This window comes from Amia ocellicauda, chromosome 2, assembly GCF_036373705.1.
Source record: "Amia ocellicauda isolate fAmiCal2 chromosome 2, fAmiCal2.hap1, whole genome shotgun sequence".
In the NCBI taxonomy this organism is placed as follows: domain Eukaryota; kingdom Metazoa; phylum Chordata; class Actinopteri; order Amiiformes; family Amiidae; genus Amia; species Amia ocellicauda.
This window is the reverse complement of record NC_089851.1, coordinates 50,716,598-50,737,748: the sequence shown is the minus strand read 5'-3', so window position 1 is coordinate 50,737,748 and position 21,151 is coordinate 50,716,598. Positions and strand designations below refer to the sequence as shown.

The 21,151-nt window shown below is 39.7% G+C and overlaps 1 protein-coding gene across 2 annotated transcripts in view; it reads right to left on the bottom strand.

Moving 5' to 3' along the window:
* Positions 1-21,151, bottom strand: part of LOC136711439 (V-type proton ATPase 116 kDa subunit a 1) — a 58,916-nt gene that overhangs the window by 11,325 nt on the left and 26,440 nt on the right. For both annotated transcript variants that reach the window (XM_066687721.1, XM_066687730.1), the window contains exons 5-11: positions 15,221-15,342; positions 12,553-12,679; positions 9,846-9,928; positions 9,613-9,706; positions 6,388-6,600; positions 2,491-2,641; positions 2,033-2,166 (exon numbers count right to left, since the gene is read on the bottom strand). In XM_066687721.1, coding sequence (XP_066543818.1) covers positions 2,033-2,166; positions 2,491-2,641; positions 6,388-6,600; positions 9,613-9,706; positions 9,846-9,928; positions 12,553-12,679; positions 15,221-15,342 — 924 coding nt within the window. The remainder of the gene's footprint in view (positions 1-2,032; positions 2,167-2,490; positions 2,642-6,387; positions 6,601-9,612; positions 9,707-9,845; positions 9,929-12,552; positions 12,680-15,220; positions 15,343-21,151) is intronic.

Here is a 21,151-nt window from a genome sequence, read left to right as displayed (position 1 = left end):
ATAGTCCAAAAGTCCTCTGCAATCTGGCTTCCACACAGCTCACTCCACTGAGACGGCTCTCCTGGCAGTCACTGACTCCCTCAGCTCTGCTCGGACGGCCTCCCTCTCCTCAATCCTCATTCTCCTTGATCTCTAGCATTTGACATCATCACTCACTCCATCCTCCTCTCCTGCCTCGCTGACCTTGGAATCTCTGGGATGGACTGCTCTCACCTGGTTCTCCTCCTGCCTCAACGACCGGACCTACCAAGTGACATGGCGAGGTTCCTCATCCACCCCCCAAACTCTCCTTACAGGTGTACCCCAAGGCTCTGTCCTGGGTTCCCTCCTGTTCTCTCTCTATACTCGCTCCCTGGGCCCCCTCATCGCATCCCATGGTTTCTCTTACCATTTCTATGCAGATGATGCCCAGATCTTCCTGTCTTTTCCCTCCTCCAACACTCTCTTCCCCTTTCGCATCTCTTCCTGGTTGTCTGCTATCTCTGCCTGGATGCACTCGCACCACCTCAAGCTCAACCTCTCCAAATCTGACCTCCTCTTTCCCCCCTCTTCCTCACCTTCTGCTGACCTCTCCATCTCAATCCCCTTGGAAAACATCCTCTCTCTCTTCTTCTGCTAAGAACCTAGGAGTCACCCTCGATCCTGTGCTCTCCTACACTCAGCATATCACCACGCTGACACGCACCTGCAGTCTTCCTAAGCAACATACCCTGAATCCGACCCTTCCTCACCAACTACTTGACTCAGCTGCTCGTCCGGTCACTGGTCCTATCCTGCAAATACTACCCGCCCGCTCTAGCTCATCCAGAACTCTGCGGCTCGTCTGGTATTCTCTCTGCCCCGATTCGCACACGCCACTCCACTGCTCTGCTCTTTCCACTGGCTCCCGATACCGGCAAGCATTGCTTTACCGCTGTCTCGAACCACACTGCACCAGGCTACCTTCAGACCCTCGTCTCCTATACATCCCCTCCAGACCGCTGCGGTCTTCGGGTGCCAACAGACTAACTCTGCCTCCTCTGCACTCCCCTTCCTCCAGAGCCCACTCCTTTTCATCCCTGGTCCCTAAGTGGTGTAACGACCTTCCCATTGAAGTCAAAACAGCAGAGTCTCTGACCTCCTTCTGGCGCTTACTCAAGACACATCTTTTCAGACAGTACTTGTAATTTTGTAATTTACTCTCCTGTATGACAGCACTTATATAACGTTTTGTATTGTATATTTTGATTTCCCCTATGCTTCCTTTCCCTTGGCCCCTGACTGTGACCTAACATTAACAGCTTTTACAATCTAGGATGTAAGACCTCATATATTGTTTACTGTATATCTCAAATAAATAAATAAATAATAATACATTATTTAATTCAACTGGCAGGCAGTTCCTGGCTTGTTTCACTCCTCACATCCTCTCATTGCTAAGGTCAGATGCTCCAGTACTTCTCGGCGTGCTGGTTTGTTCATATGCTATTCGTCTCAGCTGCTTGTCACTAACGGATGGGTTTTCTCAGAGAGGGTAAATATTGTAAATAGAGACCAATGCTAGAAGGCAGTGGCACAATGAAAACACAAATATTCCACTAGCATACTGAATATTCAATTATATATTCCTCCATGTAAACAGCATATTTGGAATATGAAACAGAATATTCCAGCTTTGATTGTTCGGAATATCGAGGGTAGAATATTCTGGAATTCTGAGCCATGTGAATAGCATATTTCAGCCCACAAAAATGCATGCTTACAGGGGGTATGGGGTTCAAAGGAGAGCAGATAATGAAACTTCAGATGCAAATCCTTTAAAGGAATTTGAAATGACAAAGCAGCACTATGGGAGAAAACTAAACCACAAGTGTACTGAAGGTTTTAAAAGAGTGAGGGAATAGATCCGCAACACATTGCATTGAATTAAGAACCACAAATATCTCAAAATATTTGAACAAATACAAAAACAATAGTCTGTGTACTGTTAAAGATTAGGCTACAAGAACACTAGCACTCATGTAAATGTACAGCCTGTACAAGTTTTCCCCACCTCATTTTTAAGGTTTTTAAATTGTTCCTGTTGCTTCAGCATCCACATAGCAAAGAAAGCCATGATCAGTCCATGGCCACAGTCACCGAACATCACAGCAAACAGGAAGGGGAACGTCACAATGGTGTATGGTGCTGACAGACAGACACAGAAAACCATTAACACAAAAATAAAAAGTACATTCCATTTAGAATAAAGGAAAGGAGCCAATATTGTATTATTGATATAATATATACATTAATTATCCAATATCCAGTTAAGGAATCTTTGGATCTTTAAGTCAATGAGATTAGGAAATAAATATTTGGGATGCAAAGTTTTGTTAAGTTCGGACTTATTGAGCTGACATCAAGGACATCTTGAGGTTAAGGTCTGAATTGCAATATTACAAAACAAAAACACATGGCTCTAGCACCAACTGAGAGAGGTATGGGGAGAGGGCAGAGCCAGGCTGTCACCTGGGTTTATCTCCTGGTAGTTGCCCACTCCATAGGCATCAATGATGTTCTGGAAACCTGATGTGAAGGAGGTGGTCCTGTTGAAAGTAGGGGGGGTCTGCTGAGTGTCTATTCTGTTCAGGACAGGACATAGGACGGAACCACTCTGCTCCTGGAAGAAAACACAACAATATACCTTTACCATACTGCTCAGACAGTTTTTTAAATAGTAAGCCTTTTAATAGTGAGCAAATATATCAAATATACATCTCATCCTGCTCAGTACATTACATACTCCAAAGTTGGTGTAAGAATTGGAGTTAGAAGTACCATGAAATACTAATATTAACAGCAGAGTTCATCTTTAACTGTGTTTCTAAATACAAATGTAGGGGTTGCAATATAACTACTATTAATATATTCTAATGCACGATATTATATAACCACTTACAATTTTATTTTTTATTGAAATGAACGCAGACTCTTGTGAAGCATTCTTTGATGTGAAAAAAAAGTTTTTTATACCCCCGCCCTGCATTTACGCCATCATACTCAACTGCGACATCGGTTTTGGGTTTCTTTGCTGGGGAGGTGGGAAATTAGTGAAAAAACAACGCATTTTCACGAGTCTTCTCGCTTCCTTTAATTTAAATTGTATTCGCTCTGGAAGTAACGTACTGGTATGTAGGGCTACTCTAAAATGATTGCCATGGCTAGAGATTCGACTAGCCAGCTGTCATTCAACTACCGTAATGAACCCCGCCTGTTTTTAAGGTGGACTGATTATTAATCCATTAAATAAATCGCGGCTCAGGAAGTTTAACTCGCCTGACGGACTAGTGATCCTGAAATTAGCTTCATTTCCAGACCTGGATAGGACTAGGGGCAGGGGGATGGTTACGGTTAGGGAGATGTTAGATTTATATGAATTATGAGTAATTGATGAGATTATTGTTTTAGAATTTTTGGCTATGAACTTTCTCCTTTTATTGCTGTTGCGTTCTTCATTTTGTTTAACATTGGGTTCAGTTTTTGTCGTTTTCTAGCTTTCAGCTGAAAGCCAAGTGTCAGACATGGTGGGCTGAACTGACTGTGTGGATACCTGTCTTGTGTGTGTAGCTTCTGCTTGGATTCTTATTGGTGCTCATTGCCTACAATACCAGCCTAGACACTCCTTCTGTTGCAGACCTGACTGATACCTAATACGAGCACTCCCACTGCACATAAACAATATTTACCTTGCATGCCGCTTATTTGAGCACATGAAGCCCACATCTTTCTTCCAGGTTTAATGCAAGAGCTTCCCTCTTAGAATCTGTCATGGTTCCCAGTCTGTACCCTCTATCACCTCTAGAGGCCACTGTTTCCCTGCCTTTTTTCTCCCCTCACTGCTTTCTTCTATCTATCTTTCCATTAACATTCGTCTCAACCATGTGCACGTTTGTTCCATACCTCTGCTTCCATTGGCCCTGCACCTGCCTTCCCAGTTCCTGCTCCTCTTCTTAAACCCCTCACTGCCCTCACTGTCTCATCAGTACTCCTATGATTCCAAGCTTGTCTCCTCGCTCCTTGATGACCATTGCCTGTGACCTCGACCACGTTCTTGCCTAGCCCTGATTTGCCACCTCCACAAGTTCTGCACTTGGGTCCCCTTTTCCCTTGCCCCGCGGTCCTTGAGACCATGACAGAATCACTCTGCTTCCACCCCCAACTCCATCTGCGTGGCTGACACATATGCTTCCATACAGGGTGCTGAGGCTTTGGGCCAGGAACATTTAAGGCCCATGCACCACAGTTGGCCCTGTAAAGGACCATGCAGGATGTAATCACAAGAGCCAAACCTTGGAGGTGCACCTAAAGAAGGCTTACACCGCTGGGGCTCAGACAGACAGAATTTCACAAAAACCATGGATAGGATAGGACATCCATGCATGCATCCCTCATCATAGACTAAGTTGGGCTGATCAGCAGATATTTCTCCTTGCTCAGGTTGAGAGAAAAGGTGAGTGATTGGGTTTGCCAATGACTGCTGTGCCTGCTGGCGTTCCAGGCATTTTCCCTGGGACTGCTGCACCTCAGACTCCATCGCTGTTCATCTGCAAAGAGACAGGAACTGCTTGTCGAGACACCCTCACGTGAGTCCCCGTGTACCTCCTCCAAGGTATTCCCATATGACCTATGCAAGGAAGCCAGGTCCTGGGGGGGGTGGGGGTGGCATGGTATGGGTATCTGAGACATGTGGAGAAGCACTTGACTGTCAATACATGGCAACCCCTGGGAAATAAGAGCAGTATTCCCAGGCCTTCATTACTTTCTCCTGCAACTCCAGGGGAGTCACATGCTGGTGGGAACAGACAATATGTTGGTAGTTGATGTCAATCATCAAGGTGGCCTGAGGTCACAGTCTCCACAGTCTAGCAGAGCAACTTCTGCTGTAAGCACAATCAACCCTGTCTCTTCAGGCAATCAACCTGACAGCAGATCTTCCAGGGGTAGGCCAGCCCCTTCAGAGTGACGCCTTCACCCCACAGTGGTGCAGGCCACCTGGGATCACTTTGGCAGAGAGTCTGACAATCTCTATAATCTCTGCTTTACCCGAGAGAAGGGCCTGTCAGCAGCTTTGACATGAAGTCTACTGCCCACATGTGTCATGCATTCCCATACTTGGGGACATTTTACCTCTTTCAGAATGAAAGGAAATTCCCAAATTTAAAAACAAAAAGAGGCCTTAGTGCATGCTTCATTGAGGATCCTGAAACAAGCTAAAACACACAGGAATTGCTTCTTCCATTTAGCTACACTGTAAATCCACAAAAGGAGATCGATGTATTCATATTTTTACAGCACTCTTAAAACCTTCTGTATGCAGGGCTGTAGGTTTCCTTTCAGAAATGGGGGGACACTGTCAATATTCGAGGGACGCGTCCCCTATGCCTTTGGAGCCAGGCATGTATTTTTGGGGGGGACAATTTAACGTTCTCTCAACAATGCGGTTGATGTGTCCCCTCCGCCCCCACCAATTTTTTTTTTTTGTTGCTTTTGAAAAAAAACACAATCACCCACTAGGTTAGATTCTTAATTAAGAGTGAGGCTTATTCCAGACATAAATTTAGCCAATGTGACCTGCTTGCACAGGAGGAAGCCATAGGGCAAAATGAAGTAGAGATGATTATAATGAATCACTTGCACTGCCATTTAATGCTCGCTGAGAAGTGAGGCCATATTGATTTTATTTTTCAGTCTGCTTGCTCAGAAATATTTTCTTAATACCTGAAAGCAGTTAAATATCTTGCTAAACCACAAAGGCAGCTTCAATGAAACGCTGTGTTTTGACCTTCATGTGTACTGTTCACAGAGGTCAATAATCACCTACACACTCCTAGACACATTTGGCAGAGAGCAGAACAAAAGTTTATTCAGATGAAATGCTCAGTGTCAGTAGGCTAACAGAAAGGGAGCATCTTATTATTAGATAATAATAATAATAATAATAATAATAATAATAATAATAATAATAATAATAATAATAATAATGCAACCCTTCCATGTTTCTTTAATATTAAAAAATCAGCTTTACAGAATTGTATCTGCTCTAGCAAGACACTGTCAAGGACTCTGAGTTTCCGAGAAAGCTTATATACACCATGTCAAGGCAGCAGTTATGTCAACAAGATGCAAACTTTAGCTTGAAAATTAAAACAGTAGGCACCTCTCTTTCTAAGTATTTATCTTTGAGAACTTGACAGCAGTCAAAGGTTAGTGTTCCTTTTTTCCCTGTGCCAAAATTAATTAATAAATATCTCTGAAGAACTTGTCTGAGTGAACATCTTACATTTTTAAAAACTGAAACAAGCCAAATATTCTCAGCATAGCAGTACATGTCACCCTCCTGAGCTACAATTAGGTTTAATGACTTACAGATCCTTTGATTAAAGCAGTGTGGACTGTGCAAAGGTCAGACACCGGACACCAGATCTCTGCGATAATTAGCTTCTGGGTGATGTCTATGTTGCAGAGGTTCAGCGTATAATAAATGGCCTTCATCTTCTTCACTCTGGTGCTCCACTCTTGCAGGCTTGTGGCAGCGGAGGTCAGTATGCTTTTTCGGTACTCATCCGTCCTCTGCAAGACCTTTGGGCAGAGCAGAAATCCTGTTGTTTATCTGGAATCATCAATTCTGCAGCCAAAAATTATAGTCTTACTGATTAGGTGGTCCAAGCTATGACCTGCGGTGCCATAAAGAGGAGGCGTAGCTGTCCTTTCTTTTATTAAATAAAAATAAAAGATGCTACTACTGCTCTGATAATATCAGTTTAGCGTTGCTGTCTGGACAACTCCTCGCTGTGGCTGAAAATCGAGGTCACAATGTCACTGTATTGTTCTTGAATAATTCTGGATTCTGCAGAAACCAAACCTTTTTTTCTTAACTCTTTGGCATTCCTTTTTGAAGACAGTTTTCCACATACTGGCAGATGTCATTTTGTGCTGTTTTAGAAATTGTACTATGAAATAAAACAATGATGTTATTGCACACAAACATGTTACATTTTTCAGCAGGTGATTGAAATAAGGTAATAGTCCTCTCACAATTTCAATATGTAATTTCATGGTTTCACATTCAGAACAAAGACATTCAATTTCTAAAACAATTATATAACAATGCTGCTCTTACATATATTTCTACAGCAATCTTGTGAAAATCGTGGTTCACCCTGGCTATGACAGTTATTCTATGAACATCTTTGGTGCTATAGCCATCATTGTAGGGGTGAAAAAATACAAAAACATAATGTCTTCATCTTCTTGAGTAATTTTCTACTGCTATCACTTACATAGCACTTACAAAGTATGTTTGTCACATAGATGAATGAGTGTTGTTGCAGAGTTTAAGGAGATAACACAATGTTGCACTTGATATGTCCTGGTACATGCAATGGCCACATGTAGAACATGCAAAAGCCATCGTTGCGGTTAAAGGACTGAGGAATGTAATTTGGGTCAATGGCATTGTGCTGTTATGCACATATTTTGGAAAAACAATGATTATACTTTGACCAGATAAATTCGAAACAGCAAGATTGGATCAATTATGTTTTAATTTTTATGTAGTGGAGATTTACCTTTAAAGTTAATATAAAACCCAAAGAATGATATATGTGTTCCAGTAATCCAAGTTGTATATATATATATATATATATATATATATATATATATATATATATATATATATATATATACTGGGGAAACCCTGACTTAAAGGCAGTGATTCATGATGAAGTAGCAGTTATTTAAATAAACTGTATTGGAGTAATTTTAGTTGTAATGTTATTTGGTATTTATGAATGCCTTAATTGATAATTAATTAATACTCATTAATAAAATCACTAATTAAAGCATTAATAATCCACTTCTGAAACTCTCAAATAAAGTTAAATTTGAACCATTTTTCAGATTGCCGTGTCACATCTGAAACTCTAACAAGAAGCTCCCCCAAGGCTTTGAAACATCACTGATCTTTCCGTCAGAGTCTTTTTGACAGCCTCACGCTGCACCTGTCCCTCACACTATTATCAACTGCAATATCATTCCCTCTTCCTGGTCAGCCTTTTCCCCAGACACTCAGCATCCATCCTGTCCTCAGGCCTCCTCACGGCCATATGACAAAGACCATGATGAGAGATCACTGTCAGCCAAACACATAAACAAGAAAGATACCCTGTAAAAAACTGAACCAATTGCCTATTTCAAATCCCAGTGCTGCAGGCAATGTTTTTAACCATAAATCTTTCCAGAATTCTTTCCACATGCCACCCCTTACCCAATCTGTATCACAATCACAAGTTCTTCTCAAATCCCCCCTCCATGCTTCTCTCCCTATCTTACTACCACAGTCCCTTTTTGAAATCTGATGGCTCCTGCTTTCTCATTTGTCCTCTGAGTGTACTACCCTGACATCATGGCTTGTCTTCTTTCTTGATAAAGATCCAGCCTGTATCCTCCCATCTGAACTACTGCACCTCCCTCTTTCTCTTCTACTTCTTACACCCAACTGTCTGTTTTCCTTTCTCCCCTTCCACCTTGTTCCCCTCACCATCTCCATTTTCTGGATTGCATTCCTTCCCTTCCTCCTCCTCCTCCTCCTCCTCTGCATGTCTCTTACTATCTCTTTAACGTTCCCTCTCTCCTCTCTTTCTGTCTCAATCTATATTTTCATCTCATTGTGTTAACTGTATCAGCTTGAGCTGGACACTTGAGGAATTACTGTGTGCAGGGTTTCTACTGATAAATAGTCTAGCAGAATATTGCTGTAGGAAAATGTACACTATGGAACCGAAACAATTGAAAATATTACACATCACAGTCTCCTCTTGATCATTCGGAAGTTCAGGTCGTATCCTTGGCAGGTCCCAGCCTGCACTGGCTTCCAAGAGACCATCCTGTCACCAAGGGCAACCTAGTAACCCCATAAATCACTAGAATATAGCGGCCCTGACAGACTGTGGGTGCTCATACTGCCCACACCTGAGGGATGAGACAAAGGAGGAAATTCATCAGGAAGCTCTGCACAATAATGACACATACTCCCCCCTACGACTCCTTAACCTTGATGCATAATTTATTTACTTTTTTTTTAAATCTCTTATTACTGCCGCTTATTATCACAGAAATATTCTACTACAGCCTGCAGGGACGGCCTCATGCCATTTGTAGCTGTCGTTTCTTGACTGGGAGGAAGCACGCCTTTCCCAAAATGTGTTTTACTTTCTCCCAAATTGTTCACCCTAGAACAGCTAATCTCCCCCTGGGGTCTTGAGGAAAGAAAGGACAATATTTCATCCCCAAATGAAGTGTGAGAAATCAATATTCTTAAGCACTGGTCAGATTTTCTTCATTCTGTGACAAGGATTTTGACATATCATTTTGATTTATTTTATAATCTCTTATAATTAATAATGGCAATATTTATCATAATTATATGTTTTTATTTGATTCTATGTTTAAATTACCTGTCCTTTTTTTAAGAGTGGTAGCTTGAAAAGTTTTCCATCCCCTCACATTACCACTACAGTAACATTCAACTACTGTATTATAAACAATCAATCAGAATCTCCCAAGCGTCGTCATGTTCAGCATGCTACGCACCATTTGGAGGTCTTCAATGCGCGTGTTGACGTTTGTCCTCATTTCCAGTCTGGCACACACATTGTTAGGACATGGATACATATTTGCATGAAACCTGGTGAAAAGAAACCAATGGGCTAGGATTACTGAAGGGGAACTGACACAAAATGTCCTTGCGCTTTCAGGACTGGACCGTCAACATTACTGATCGTAACTGACACATTCGAAATTGGTTTAATCGAATGATCACTCACCCTTCGCATATTTTCCTGATCTTTCCTTTGAACTCCTCTCCCTGTAAGAAAACGATGAAGACATCCTTCTTCACCCCCTCCTCCTTTAAATAAGATGGAGGAAAAGAACAGTCAGTCGTGTTGTGGAAGCAAATGTTTTTCAGACAGAAATACATCATGGGCAGCAGTGTGGAGTAGTTGTTAGGGCTCTTGACTCTAGGGCTGCTGCTGCTGTACCTTTAAGCAAGGTACTTTACCTACATTACTCATGTAAAAACCCAACTATGTAAATAGGTAATTGTAAGTAAAACTAATGTGATATATTGTAAGTTGCACTGGGTAAGGGAATCTACATTTGCATATCCCACGAATAACTGTACAAACCGAAATTAAATCTTACACATCCCCAGAATCCAATTGGATAATAATTGGAAAGCAATCAGAATCAAACACTGAATAGGCCATACGTATGTATGTTGTTTTAACGTTCTTTCAATCAGATTCCATAATTTGACAGTCAAACCCATGCAAAGAAAAGTCTAGGCTCTGCAAAATCTATGAGTATGAATTAACCATAAACAGAACATTTTGCGTTATGTATCGCCAGCCCCTTTCTGAAAGGACATCTATCTTTTCGCAGTCTAATTTATTCGGGTTGTTTTAGGATATTCACACAAACAATATCTGATGTATTTGAGCCAATAAACACACATGCACTATGCAGTATACAGTGTTTCCCTGTATTTTTTAACATTAATATTTCTGTTTTGCAGAGGATTTGAGATATTTTTTTTAGCATGAAATGGACAATTCGTCTTTGAAGGCCAGGGGTGACCCTACACCCCATAGAAAACACTGTGAACACCAAAATGTTGTCACAATACTTGCAGTAAAAGTAGTTATAATATTTGTTTTAGAAAACATGGACAAAATTAATCAAATACAGGCACATACCACTTGAATAAGGGTAAAATGGTTGGGCAACCAGTTATTTGGAAAGAACACACAATTCTAGCTGTGATAATAGCACAGTATAAGCCCAGACTAATGCATTACAATGTCTCTTTTGCATGAAATGCAGGCCTAACGCTCACTGCCTTTAACAGCGGGTTTGTTCTGAAGTCCCAGTAAAGCAGACAGTAATGATGGTTTTCTTATGCCTGACTGCACTGAGCTCAAGGCTCAGCTGAGGTACTCCAAACCTGTGCCTCCATTAGACATCCACTGGATGATTTATGAGTCTTCCAGGAAGAGATAATTAAAGCAGAAGTCTGAATGCCTATTGACATGAAGCTACTCAGCAAAGGCCAACTGTCTAAGTGGTATCACTGTAGACCATGAGAGAGAGAGAGAGAGAGAGAGAGAGAGAGAGAGAGAGATGCAGACACAGACACAGACACAGACACAGACATGTAAGTAGGTTAATCACAATCGTGCAATTATGGATTAAAAGATTAACAATTGGTGTCACTTTTCCCTCCACCGACGCTTTTACATTCCAAGACATGATTCAATCCTTCATAGCATTCTTTATTTTGTTTTTTAATATTTGTTACTATATATAAAGAGCTTCATATATAGATGAACATCCAGGGTCTGCAAGCCTATGTCTTGCATTAGGATATCAATAAAGACAGCAACATAGAGAATTATTATGGGTGATGGCACTATGAGATGAAGAAAGGATGTTCTATTTTAAACAAGCCACCAGGGGGCAGACATCCATTAGATATACGGTCTGCCTTTGCTGTTACTGATAGGTGTGCCAACAAATGTTTTCAGCTAATATCTTTCCAGAGTGTATACTTGCAGCTGTATGCTTATTTCTGTGAATTTCAAATCAAATGCTGTCATTCTGAAAGACTCAGGATTGCCTGCATTTGTGTTCAGTGCTGTCAGGATTTAGAAGCGCAAATGGGGAGTCAAAAGCACAATGTTTAGGCCAGTGGTTCGCAAACCTCTTTGTTCACAGAATACCAGAATATCTAGGCAATGCTCCAAGGACCACACGATCAACAGAATGGTTCAATTTACCCAAACACAATGAATACAAGAGCACTATTAACTGTAACCACCTGCTTACTTGTCTGTGCTCTAAAGTGATGGGTGGCATTTTAAAGAATGGTTATAGTTTCTTTTAATTTTTCCATTTCACATTAAATTGAATGTATTAATAATGGCATTTAAAACTGCACTATTATTTATTTCCCTAAATTAACCATGCATTTGTTTTCAGACTAAAATGAGGCATAACCTGTAAAAATATTGCACAGGTCAAACTAAATGTAACTAAATGTATTAAATTAATCCTTTTACACATATTAAACCTAATTATTATCTGAACGCATTTTTCAGTTTAGTCCAAAACTTGAGCCTAGACCTTTAACATTAAAGTATAAGTTACATTAAGTGTAAGGTTTGACATAAGGTTACGGTTCATGTCTGTGGTTAATGTGATATTATGTGAAAAAGGAAACAAAGTTTGGGGTGGTTTTTAATTGCCTTACATTGGATTTCACAATTTCAGTTTTTTTATTTTTGCTATAGCTGTTGTTTATTTGTTTCTTTTTAAATAGTAAAATGTGTTTAATAGAAAAGTGAGAAATATCTGGCTTAGCAAATAAATAATGTTCTGAATGTAAGCAATTGTTGAGTAAAATGTATAGGATAAGTTTCTAAAGTTCTTCTTCTAAAGTTTCACTTTACAGGAATGATAAAGATTTTTTACCCCGAGACAATCTTCAGGAGACACTTTCATGGCGGCATGTCGCAGAACAAAATTTCCATGAAACATTCTCCACAGGACCCTCTCAAAGGCAGGGAATCTCTCCTGTTTGATCACACCGGCCACAAACCTACAGAGGAGCAGCAGGGTAAAGGATTGCATTAGCTGTGAAACCAGACCATATTTCTGTTTTGTGATGACAAAGCTATCTCATAATAATAATAATATTAATAATAATAATAATAATAATAATAATAATAATAATAATAATAATAATAATAATAATAATAACAACAACAATACATCTTTGCACTACATGTTCGTCTGTTATTTTATTTTAATTAATGAAATGACTCCTGGAAGAGAGATACTAGTGTGAGATAAGATTTTATTTTCCTTTTATCAGAAGGCGCTGAGCTGAGATTTCTGGGGGTAAACAGGGTTGCTGGAATACAAATAATACACCTTTGACACCGGTAAGAGAATTATGAAAATGTCAACAGATGGATGAAACGTAAAGTAATGCCACAAGTCCAATTCCTGTTGACCCTGAGCATGGGAGAGATCATTAAACAGAGGATTTATTGACCTCGACCTCATCATTCGCCATTCACAGGTTTTATGTTCTTCTGATGGAATTTTTAATGTCAGATAGAATTGCTGACTGCCTTTGAGGTTTTTGTTCTTTTACATTAGTAGTTTGTTCTTTTCTATTTAAAATGAAATCTGACTAATGTATTGGTATGGATGAATATTGAATCAAACAGACAATATTATTCTTATTGTTGTTGATTCCAAAATCTTACCTCTAGGCTATTAAATTCACTCTATAATCCTGATGGATCCATTTAGTCTTTTTTCACCATTCCTAGGAAAGCCAAACGACCCCCCCACCCTCCAAGTCAAAACTCAGCTGTTGATCCCCAGGCCCTTTGTTGTCTGACATTTCATTCACTGTGCAATTTAGAAAGACAGTCCTGCTGGGAACTAGTGCCCTCTACTGCATAGTTCTCTCAGAGGAGGGCACGTGGAAAGCCTTGGTTTAACCTCATAACATACCTGCTCAGCCTTCTGTCATCAGCTAGGAGCAATTAAAACGCTTTGCAAATGGGTTAAAATCAGCTGGACATCTGTAATATTGACTCAAGCAGTGCTGCTGAGCTCAAATTCCTGCCAGGGAAGGCATAAAGTGCCGCTTAGGAGCAAATCAAGGGAACTCTTGCAGTGTATGCAATTTAAGGATTGAAAACAGTACTTTGCAATGTAGATTGACTGACACAGCTGTGTAATTACCAATTGAAACATCACAGAAGAGCTATAAAATGTTGCTTTAAAGCACTTAAGGTCTAATGTGAAGTCTGAGCAGCATCTTTCAGACTAATCAATTGTACTCTAAATCTATAGGGACCTTCCTGCAAAATCATGGGGGGTTGGGGTTCAGTCACTTTTGACAAGAGAGATTAATTTATATATTCATAAGTTTTGAAGCTGAAATTAATGTGCTTGTGTTAACACAGGAATGCGTCACCCCTGAGTCTAGAACAGTGGGTCCTCACCTGGGGGGCACGTCCCCCTTAAGGGGATGTCAAATATGACAGGGGGTCTGCCTGCATATTGCATATTTAAATTGTTAAACGTTCTCTGTCCCACCCCCTGACAACTGAACACGTCATTCGGCTTATGCATAATTAATCAGAAGTTACGAGGCAAACTTCCGTGATGTGTTTGGCGAGGAGGGGAAAGTACCAACAGCTGATACTAAGCGTTGTGCAACCAAACAGCTACCAAAAATAAAACTGGACAGTTATCTAACCTTAGGATTTATTGAAGGACTTACTGACAAAACACGGCCTTGATGTGTTATCGCTGGGGAAATATTTGCAAATGAGAGCATGACACCCAATACATTAAAAAGTGCAAACAACATGCAGATGTCTTTTGTGATGTTTGTCAACCACATAAAGAACTCAAATCAAGTTTCTCAGATGTGGAGTTTTCTAAAATACATGAGTGTTAGATCATTTTCTAGTCAAGAAAGAGAAAGTGTAATCCCTGAATTGTGAAGATGAACTCAAAGAAAATGTATTTTGCAAATACTTTCAGGAATATGGCAATCAAAAACTCTGCCTTGCTTAGGGAGCAAATGTTACACCCAAATTAACTTTGCATGCAAACACTATAATCCTTTTCCTGCTTACAATCACATACCTGTTTGAGATTAACCAAAGCTTGCAACAGATTGGATGTGCAGTGATTTTGACTTTCTTTTACAAATATAACACCAGACATCTCATCCCTTGCACAGAATTTTCAAGCTCAGGGTTCAACGGCAATGGAGCAGGTGTGTGTAATTTTGCTACATGCAATTGTTCAATGCTTCAAATTCTGTGTAAATATATGCATGTAATATGTGGAAATTGGCACATATGATATGCGTGTGTGCATAAGTGGAGCTCCAACCCCAAAAGTTTGGGAAGTGCTAGTCTAGGAGACCTGAAATTATTTTTACACAGTAATAATTTAATTCTATGCATTTATGCATCAGTTCCCCATATTTCAGTATGATCCACTTTGATGTTGATTGTTTAAATGGGTCTCACACACTCAAATACCACAGTGTAGGGTATCTGTGGGCTACAGCCCAGACTGGCCTGTAGACTGCAAGCCATACCCAAGTTTGACCGTCCCTGCCGTGCTGACAGTGCTGGTCCTCCGACTCTGCCGTCTGGACGAAGTCCCCAGGAACTCAGAATCATCAGAAGGAAGCTCAGAACATGAAAGCTGAGATTCTGCCTAGACTCAAAGAAACGAAATGTGGTAACGCTTAAGTACACAAAGTTTGGCCGTTTATAAACATGTTATTACCCAGCTATTATTTACATTACATAAGTTATTGTGAACAAAGAAAACTGTGTTAATAACATACACTTTCTCATCGGCAGAAGCAAGATACTTATGGTTATTCAGATTGTATTATTACACTGTTCATCTAGCACAGGTTATGAATGATATATTAATGTAATTTGAGTACCCACATTTAAAGTGTTAAAATAAATGTTGAAAAAAGTTTGTTCTTTATATCTTACAAATGGACAGATTATCAATAGTCATGCTGAACCTACAAATTTAGATCTGGATTTAAAATAGTGTGTTTTCTGTAGATGCCTACACATGCATATTACACAATTAACAATTCATTAAAGTTAAATATTCTTCACACATTTCTGCAGCATATGATGTATCAAGTTTCGGTTTATTTTCCCAACTCAAATATGTCAAAATTACTATACACTATTGTCTCTCCCCAGTTCTTACAAAAAACACAGATAAACATTGTCAAACACCTCTAACTGTTCAGAAATTAGAAGCTTCCCCTGAGGACATATATATTAGTGCTTGTGTGTGATATTAAATTCCAAAACTGATGTTGTTTTTCAGTTGAGTTTAATTAGATTTTGATGGCTGATTTAAAGAAAAACCAAAGTGTGTGTGTGTGTGTGTGTATATATATATATATATATATATATATATATATATATATATATATATATAATTTATGTATCGATAGACACTGTTCATTTATGTACGGGCTCAGTACTGACATCTGGCCTGGTTGCTGTGCTTTAATTACTGTAGTTTAAAAAATAATAATTAAGCACTGACTTCAGTATTGTGCATTGAAATTATAATAGGATAGGAGAGTGGGGAACATTCTGCCAATGCAGTTCCTGCTGTGTCAAATAGATCGCTATTTATCTCATCAATCCTGTTTTAAAACTTCAAACAGAGTAGAAACCAACTAACCAAATAATATTGTTGTAACATTGTAATATACTGAACACAGAACAGTATAACACTGGCAATACAAAAACTCCAGGTGATGTTGACAAAAGGTTGTAAAATATAATGATTCAACTACATTTATATAACTACATTCCATAGTTAAAATACTGACAAATAAGGTACAGAGAATACAAAATTAAAAGATTAACCAAAATATATTGTATTTATACATGCAAAATAATGAAATGCTGGCAGATATGTATTAAAATGACAGAAATGGAATGCAAATATTACTATGCAACAATCAGAGAACACTAACAATACTGGTTGGTCAGGATAATACATTTCTACAACACTTTTCTGCCAAAATGGTCAAAATCAAAATACAACCAAACTACCACCTCACAGTGTAGTCAGATTGAAATATGTTGGGAAACCTCAGATTTGTTAATTTATTCTTTCTTGATCCCCTGTGCATGATTTAAGAACACAACCTTTATTGTGTATCTATAGCTTTTATGGTGCATACTGTCTGACCTCTGGTTCAAACTGACATCTCAGTCACATCTCCAAGCTGCTGATCAACACAATCCCAAAACAAGTGACAAGTCTGCTACACCAAAAGATTGGTCCCCAGTCAAAGGAGGTTTGAACACGTTTCGCAGTACAGCAGAGTGGCATCACCATAACCAACTCATATTGACATCAAACCCTGTTATATTGTTACTTCTTTTTGTAGTCAAACAGATATGTCTAAAAATTCCACAAAACCCTGGAGAAAAAAAAAGTTTCAGGTAGATATTGTCCAAACTGATAAAAAGAACCCAAACATACTATCAATATTCTAAAATATATCCACTGTAGTTCCTCTTGATTACTATGTTGCTTTGGCTGTTTAATAAGATGCCTAAGGTCTAACATAAATTACAAAATAAGATGCAAAAGAATGATGGTGGCATGTTACGCACAGAGTAGGAATGATCAATGTTTGCTGTTAAATGTTGAAATCTCAATGCCAAGTGCTTAAATTGGGATTTTTTTAAATACTAAATATTCAGATCGCAGCATTCTAAATGAAGAGAAGGATAAAGTGCTATATGAGCTATAATGAATGGCTTGGCTTCTCAGCTGTAATGAAAATGATAGTTAAATAAATCTACTGCTGGCACCAGTGTAGCATCGTCAGCAAGTGTGGTGGAGATAACCTTTATAGTTCTGTTCTTTTGAAACGCGTGTCATTCTTGAAACTGGTTATTACCTCCAGTACCTAATGCTTCAATTTAGCAAACCCATTCTATAGAGTCCAAAGACAAGATGCATTAACCAAGTGAAAGACATAATAATATTGGGCTGCAAGAAGATCTTTCTCCTGTGTATTCGTAACCTAGTAATTAATGCTTGAAAAGGTATTTCATCTGTATTTATAGCAACCTAGAATCAAAAGTATTAATGCATAATCAGCTAAGAATGTAAATGTAAATGTAAAACCATTGCTGGAAGTTCACAAAACTGATGGTGCAGGGGAATATTAGATTTCATCCAGTATACCTGAGTGGATCTGAAATATACTTGGGATACATCTTGGCAATTTAGGCATAATTAAAATCAATTGGTTTTGTGCAGGTTTCTAATGTTCCTACATTCCTACGTTCCTAAAGTTTGCTTGTGTTTAAGTTGAAATGTGCACAGTTAACACTGACAACTTCTCTTTATAGTGTTGTTAGTTTAATATAATTTTGAAAAAACTGTTAGATTTGTGTTACAGGAGATTCCTAGCAGATGAACAAGACAACATACTGCATGATTGAGTTGACATCCTGGTTTACAGAATATGTTTTCTGAAATAGTTCTATTCAAAAATGAATGTGGTCTCATTCAAAAGTGGGTTCATGACATGTTTCTATTAACCTCTCACAGAGCTGCTCTGCTATAATTACAGCATTGCACACACAGACCCTCAACGGATCATTTGAAAATGTAATGATGATAATCTGACTGAAGTGTGTCTCCTTTTGGAAAAGCTTGCTTTCCAATAAACATGCATACTTACATTTTAAAGAAGACACTTTGACAACACAATGAAGACAGGACCCTGTTTGATGTGTGAGCTCTGAACTGTTTTTAACAACAACATCCTGAAGCTTAGAAAGGAGAGGAGTCCATTCAGACCTTAGTGCACCACAGGCTTCTGGAAGTTTTGTCACACAATCTTTTGAAAAATCCCTGTTGATCAGCTCCCACAAAGCACTGTGGTTTGTTTTATTTACAACACAATTTCTTGTTGTGGCCTCCTAATCTCATTGCTGAATATAGCTCCTCTCTGTTATTCCTCTAGCTCTGGTGTCTGTGTTCAGACTCCACCCTGCGATACTCTGAACTGTACAGTAAAGGTCACGCGGGTCATGACTAGACTAGGCATGCAAGTCTGGCGTAGGAGTACAGTACAGCTATATTCAGCTATGAAAGGAATTTCACACTGACTCACACTTCACTTCAGTGCTACCACCTGTTTCAGTTCTGTACAGACTTTCACAATATGTGTGTGTTGCATTCGATCACTATGGAACAGTGGAGTAGCCACTGGTTTGCCAGGGTGTGCCTGTGCCACCTAAAGAGGCAGCTGGCACCATACCTGTCAACACTCCCATTTTTCCCGGGAGTCTCCCGTATTTCACACCCATCTCCCGGCCCCCTCCCGTTTTGTTATTTCTCCCGGGAAACTAGTCATTTGTATGGCCAAACCTCGTTATATAAATAATGACATCAATATATTATTCCAAGGGTGTCCAGTTGCATCCTACTCACACAATTGACACATCATACACATTTCAACCTATTTGTGACCTCAACCTGGCAACCTACAACCCAGTTGCGCTGTGGATATCTGCGCAGGTAGTAGAGGCAAGTTGAATCACGCATCACTGGTAGAAATGGGAGGAGAAGACTCAGGTGGTGCCCCGGTGAAAAAAACAATATATACATGTAAATTTAACAACAGCTGCACGGAAGAATCTCGAAGCCATATCAACAATGGCCACGCCTTTTGCAAAGTGTGTCGCACTGATTTTAATATCGGACAATATGGGAAAAATGACATTACCCAGCACATTAACTCACAACGGCACAATCGCGCAGCAGAGGCACAGACGGGCACACCCGCCCTTCATCACTAAGGGACGGACGGACGGAGCACAACACCCCCCACCCCCGGCTCAGAGGTTTCCCGGATTTTGGTACCCAAACGTTGACAGGTATCGCTGGCACACGCAGAAATCAGATGCATAATGCATTTTTTGTTATAGCCTTATGCTGGGGTCAAGTTAATTGTTTTAGTTTTGTTAAAAATCACAAAGATTTTAAAAATTTTAAGTGATTTTAAGGAATGACATTTTTAACGATTTTAATCATAAGTATTAAATATTGAATTGTTTTTATTTTCGAAATGTAAAATACTTCAACCCAATAAACAGTATTTTACTTATGCTGGGGTCACACTACACGATTTCTACAATCCGACCCGATTTTGTGAACAGTGCGCAGCTCACACTGAATTGATGTCTTTTGCGTCGTGAGGGAGCGCACACAGCCGAGCGCTTCAGTACAGACACACTGACTGAGCTGACATCCCCGTCGTGGATCTGCGTCACGGCCTGCAACAGATGCGCACAGAGACGGGCGTGTGGATTTCTACAGATCTGTGCAAAACTGCGGAAATCTGCGCAACAAGAGCACGACCACAAACTGCAGTCGCTGTCCGTGTTCGTGTGTCGGACAAACACACAAAGCGCAGAGAAAAGAGGATGCGTGTGAAGACACACAGGCTCTGTCCATCACACAGAGTGAGCAGCGCAGTGTAGGGTCGATATTTAGCGCAGACCTGGCTCAATTACAGATACTAATTTGTATCATATTATTTTCCCTGTATTAGAGTATTTTTAAATAACCTGCGCCGAAACAACCATTGGTATTTGAAGTATTTTAATAAATACGTATGGAAATCTTATTCTCCTGTCATGCTTATTCTTCTTGTTTCTTTCCTCTTCTTCAGTCAGCTCGGCTCTCATTGGCTGCTGATGACGTCACTCTCCACGATCGGTGCCGATCGAGTCGTAAATATGAAACATGTTCAATAAAGTCGTAGCGGCTGCGACCAGCTTATGATCGGATCGGAGGACAGCGACGCATCAGCCCGTCTGTCACTGCACGACCATCGGCGGCGGGGATCTTGACGATCTGTGCCGATTTGTCGTGAGGGCCAAATCGGGCTTAATTTCATGTAGTGTGACCCATCATTAGGCTATTATGGTCTAATTATAATAATAAAATAATAAAAGCCTATGTAAAGAATGATTGCACTGTGATGTTTAAAATAACAATTACAATCAAAGAATGGACTACTGTGTTGTAGAGAAAATTCGATGTGGCACACCAAGTTTTTCAGATGCACACCCACAGTCTCTTTTCTGGCTACGCTACTGCTATGGAATCTTTAATAATGTTGCTGGCTTTGATTCTCCTGGCTTATCCCTTTGTGACACAGTGCAGGGTATTGTATATGATGGCCATGATATAATAACTAGTTGGATCCCCCCTAGTTGACGCCTTGGTATAACAACTCAAAAGTCAACATTTCGGAGAAACAGGAACACTTTAAATAAACACATCTGCAGGTATTTGCTGCTATACCTCTCACGGCATAAAGAGGATGTGTGTAAAGAAGAGAATTAGGCACATAATTCAGAATGTTTTTATATGTTTTTAAGATGAATATGATGTATACCTAACAAAGGTGCTTAGCTTCATATGTCAAGAAAGTTGA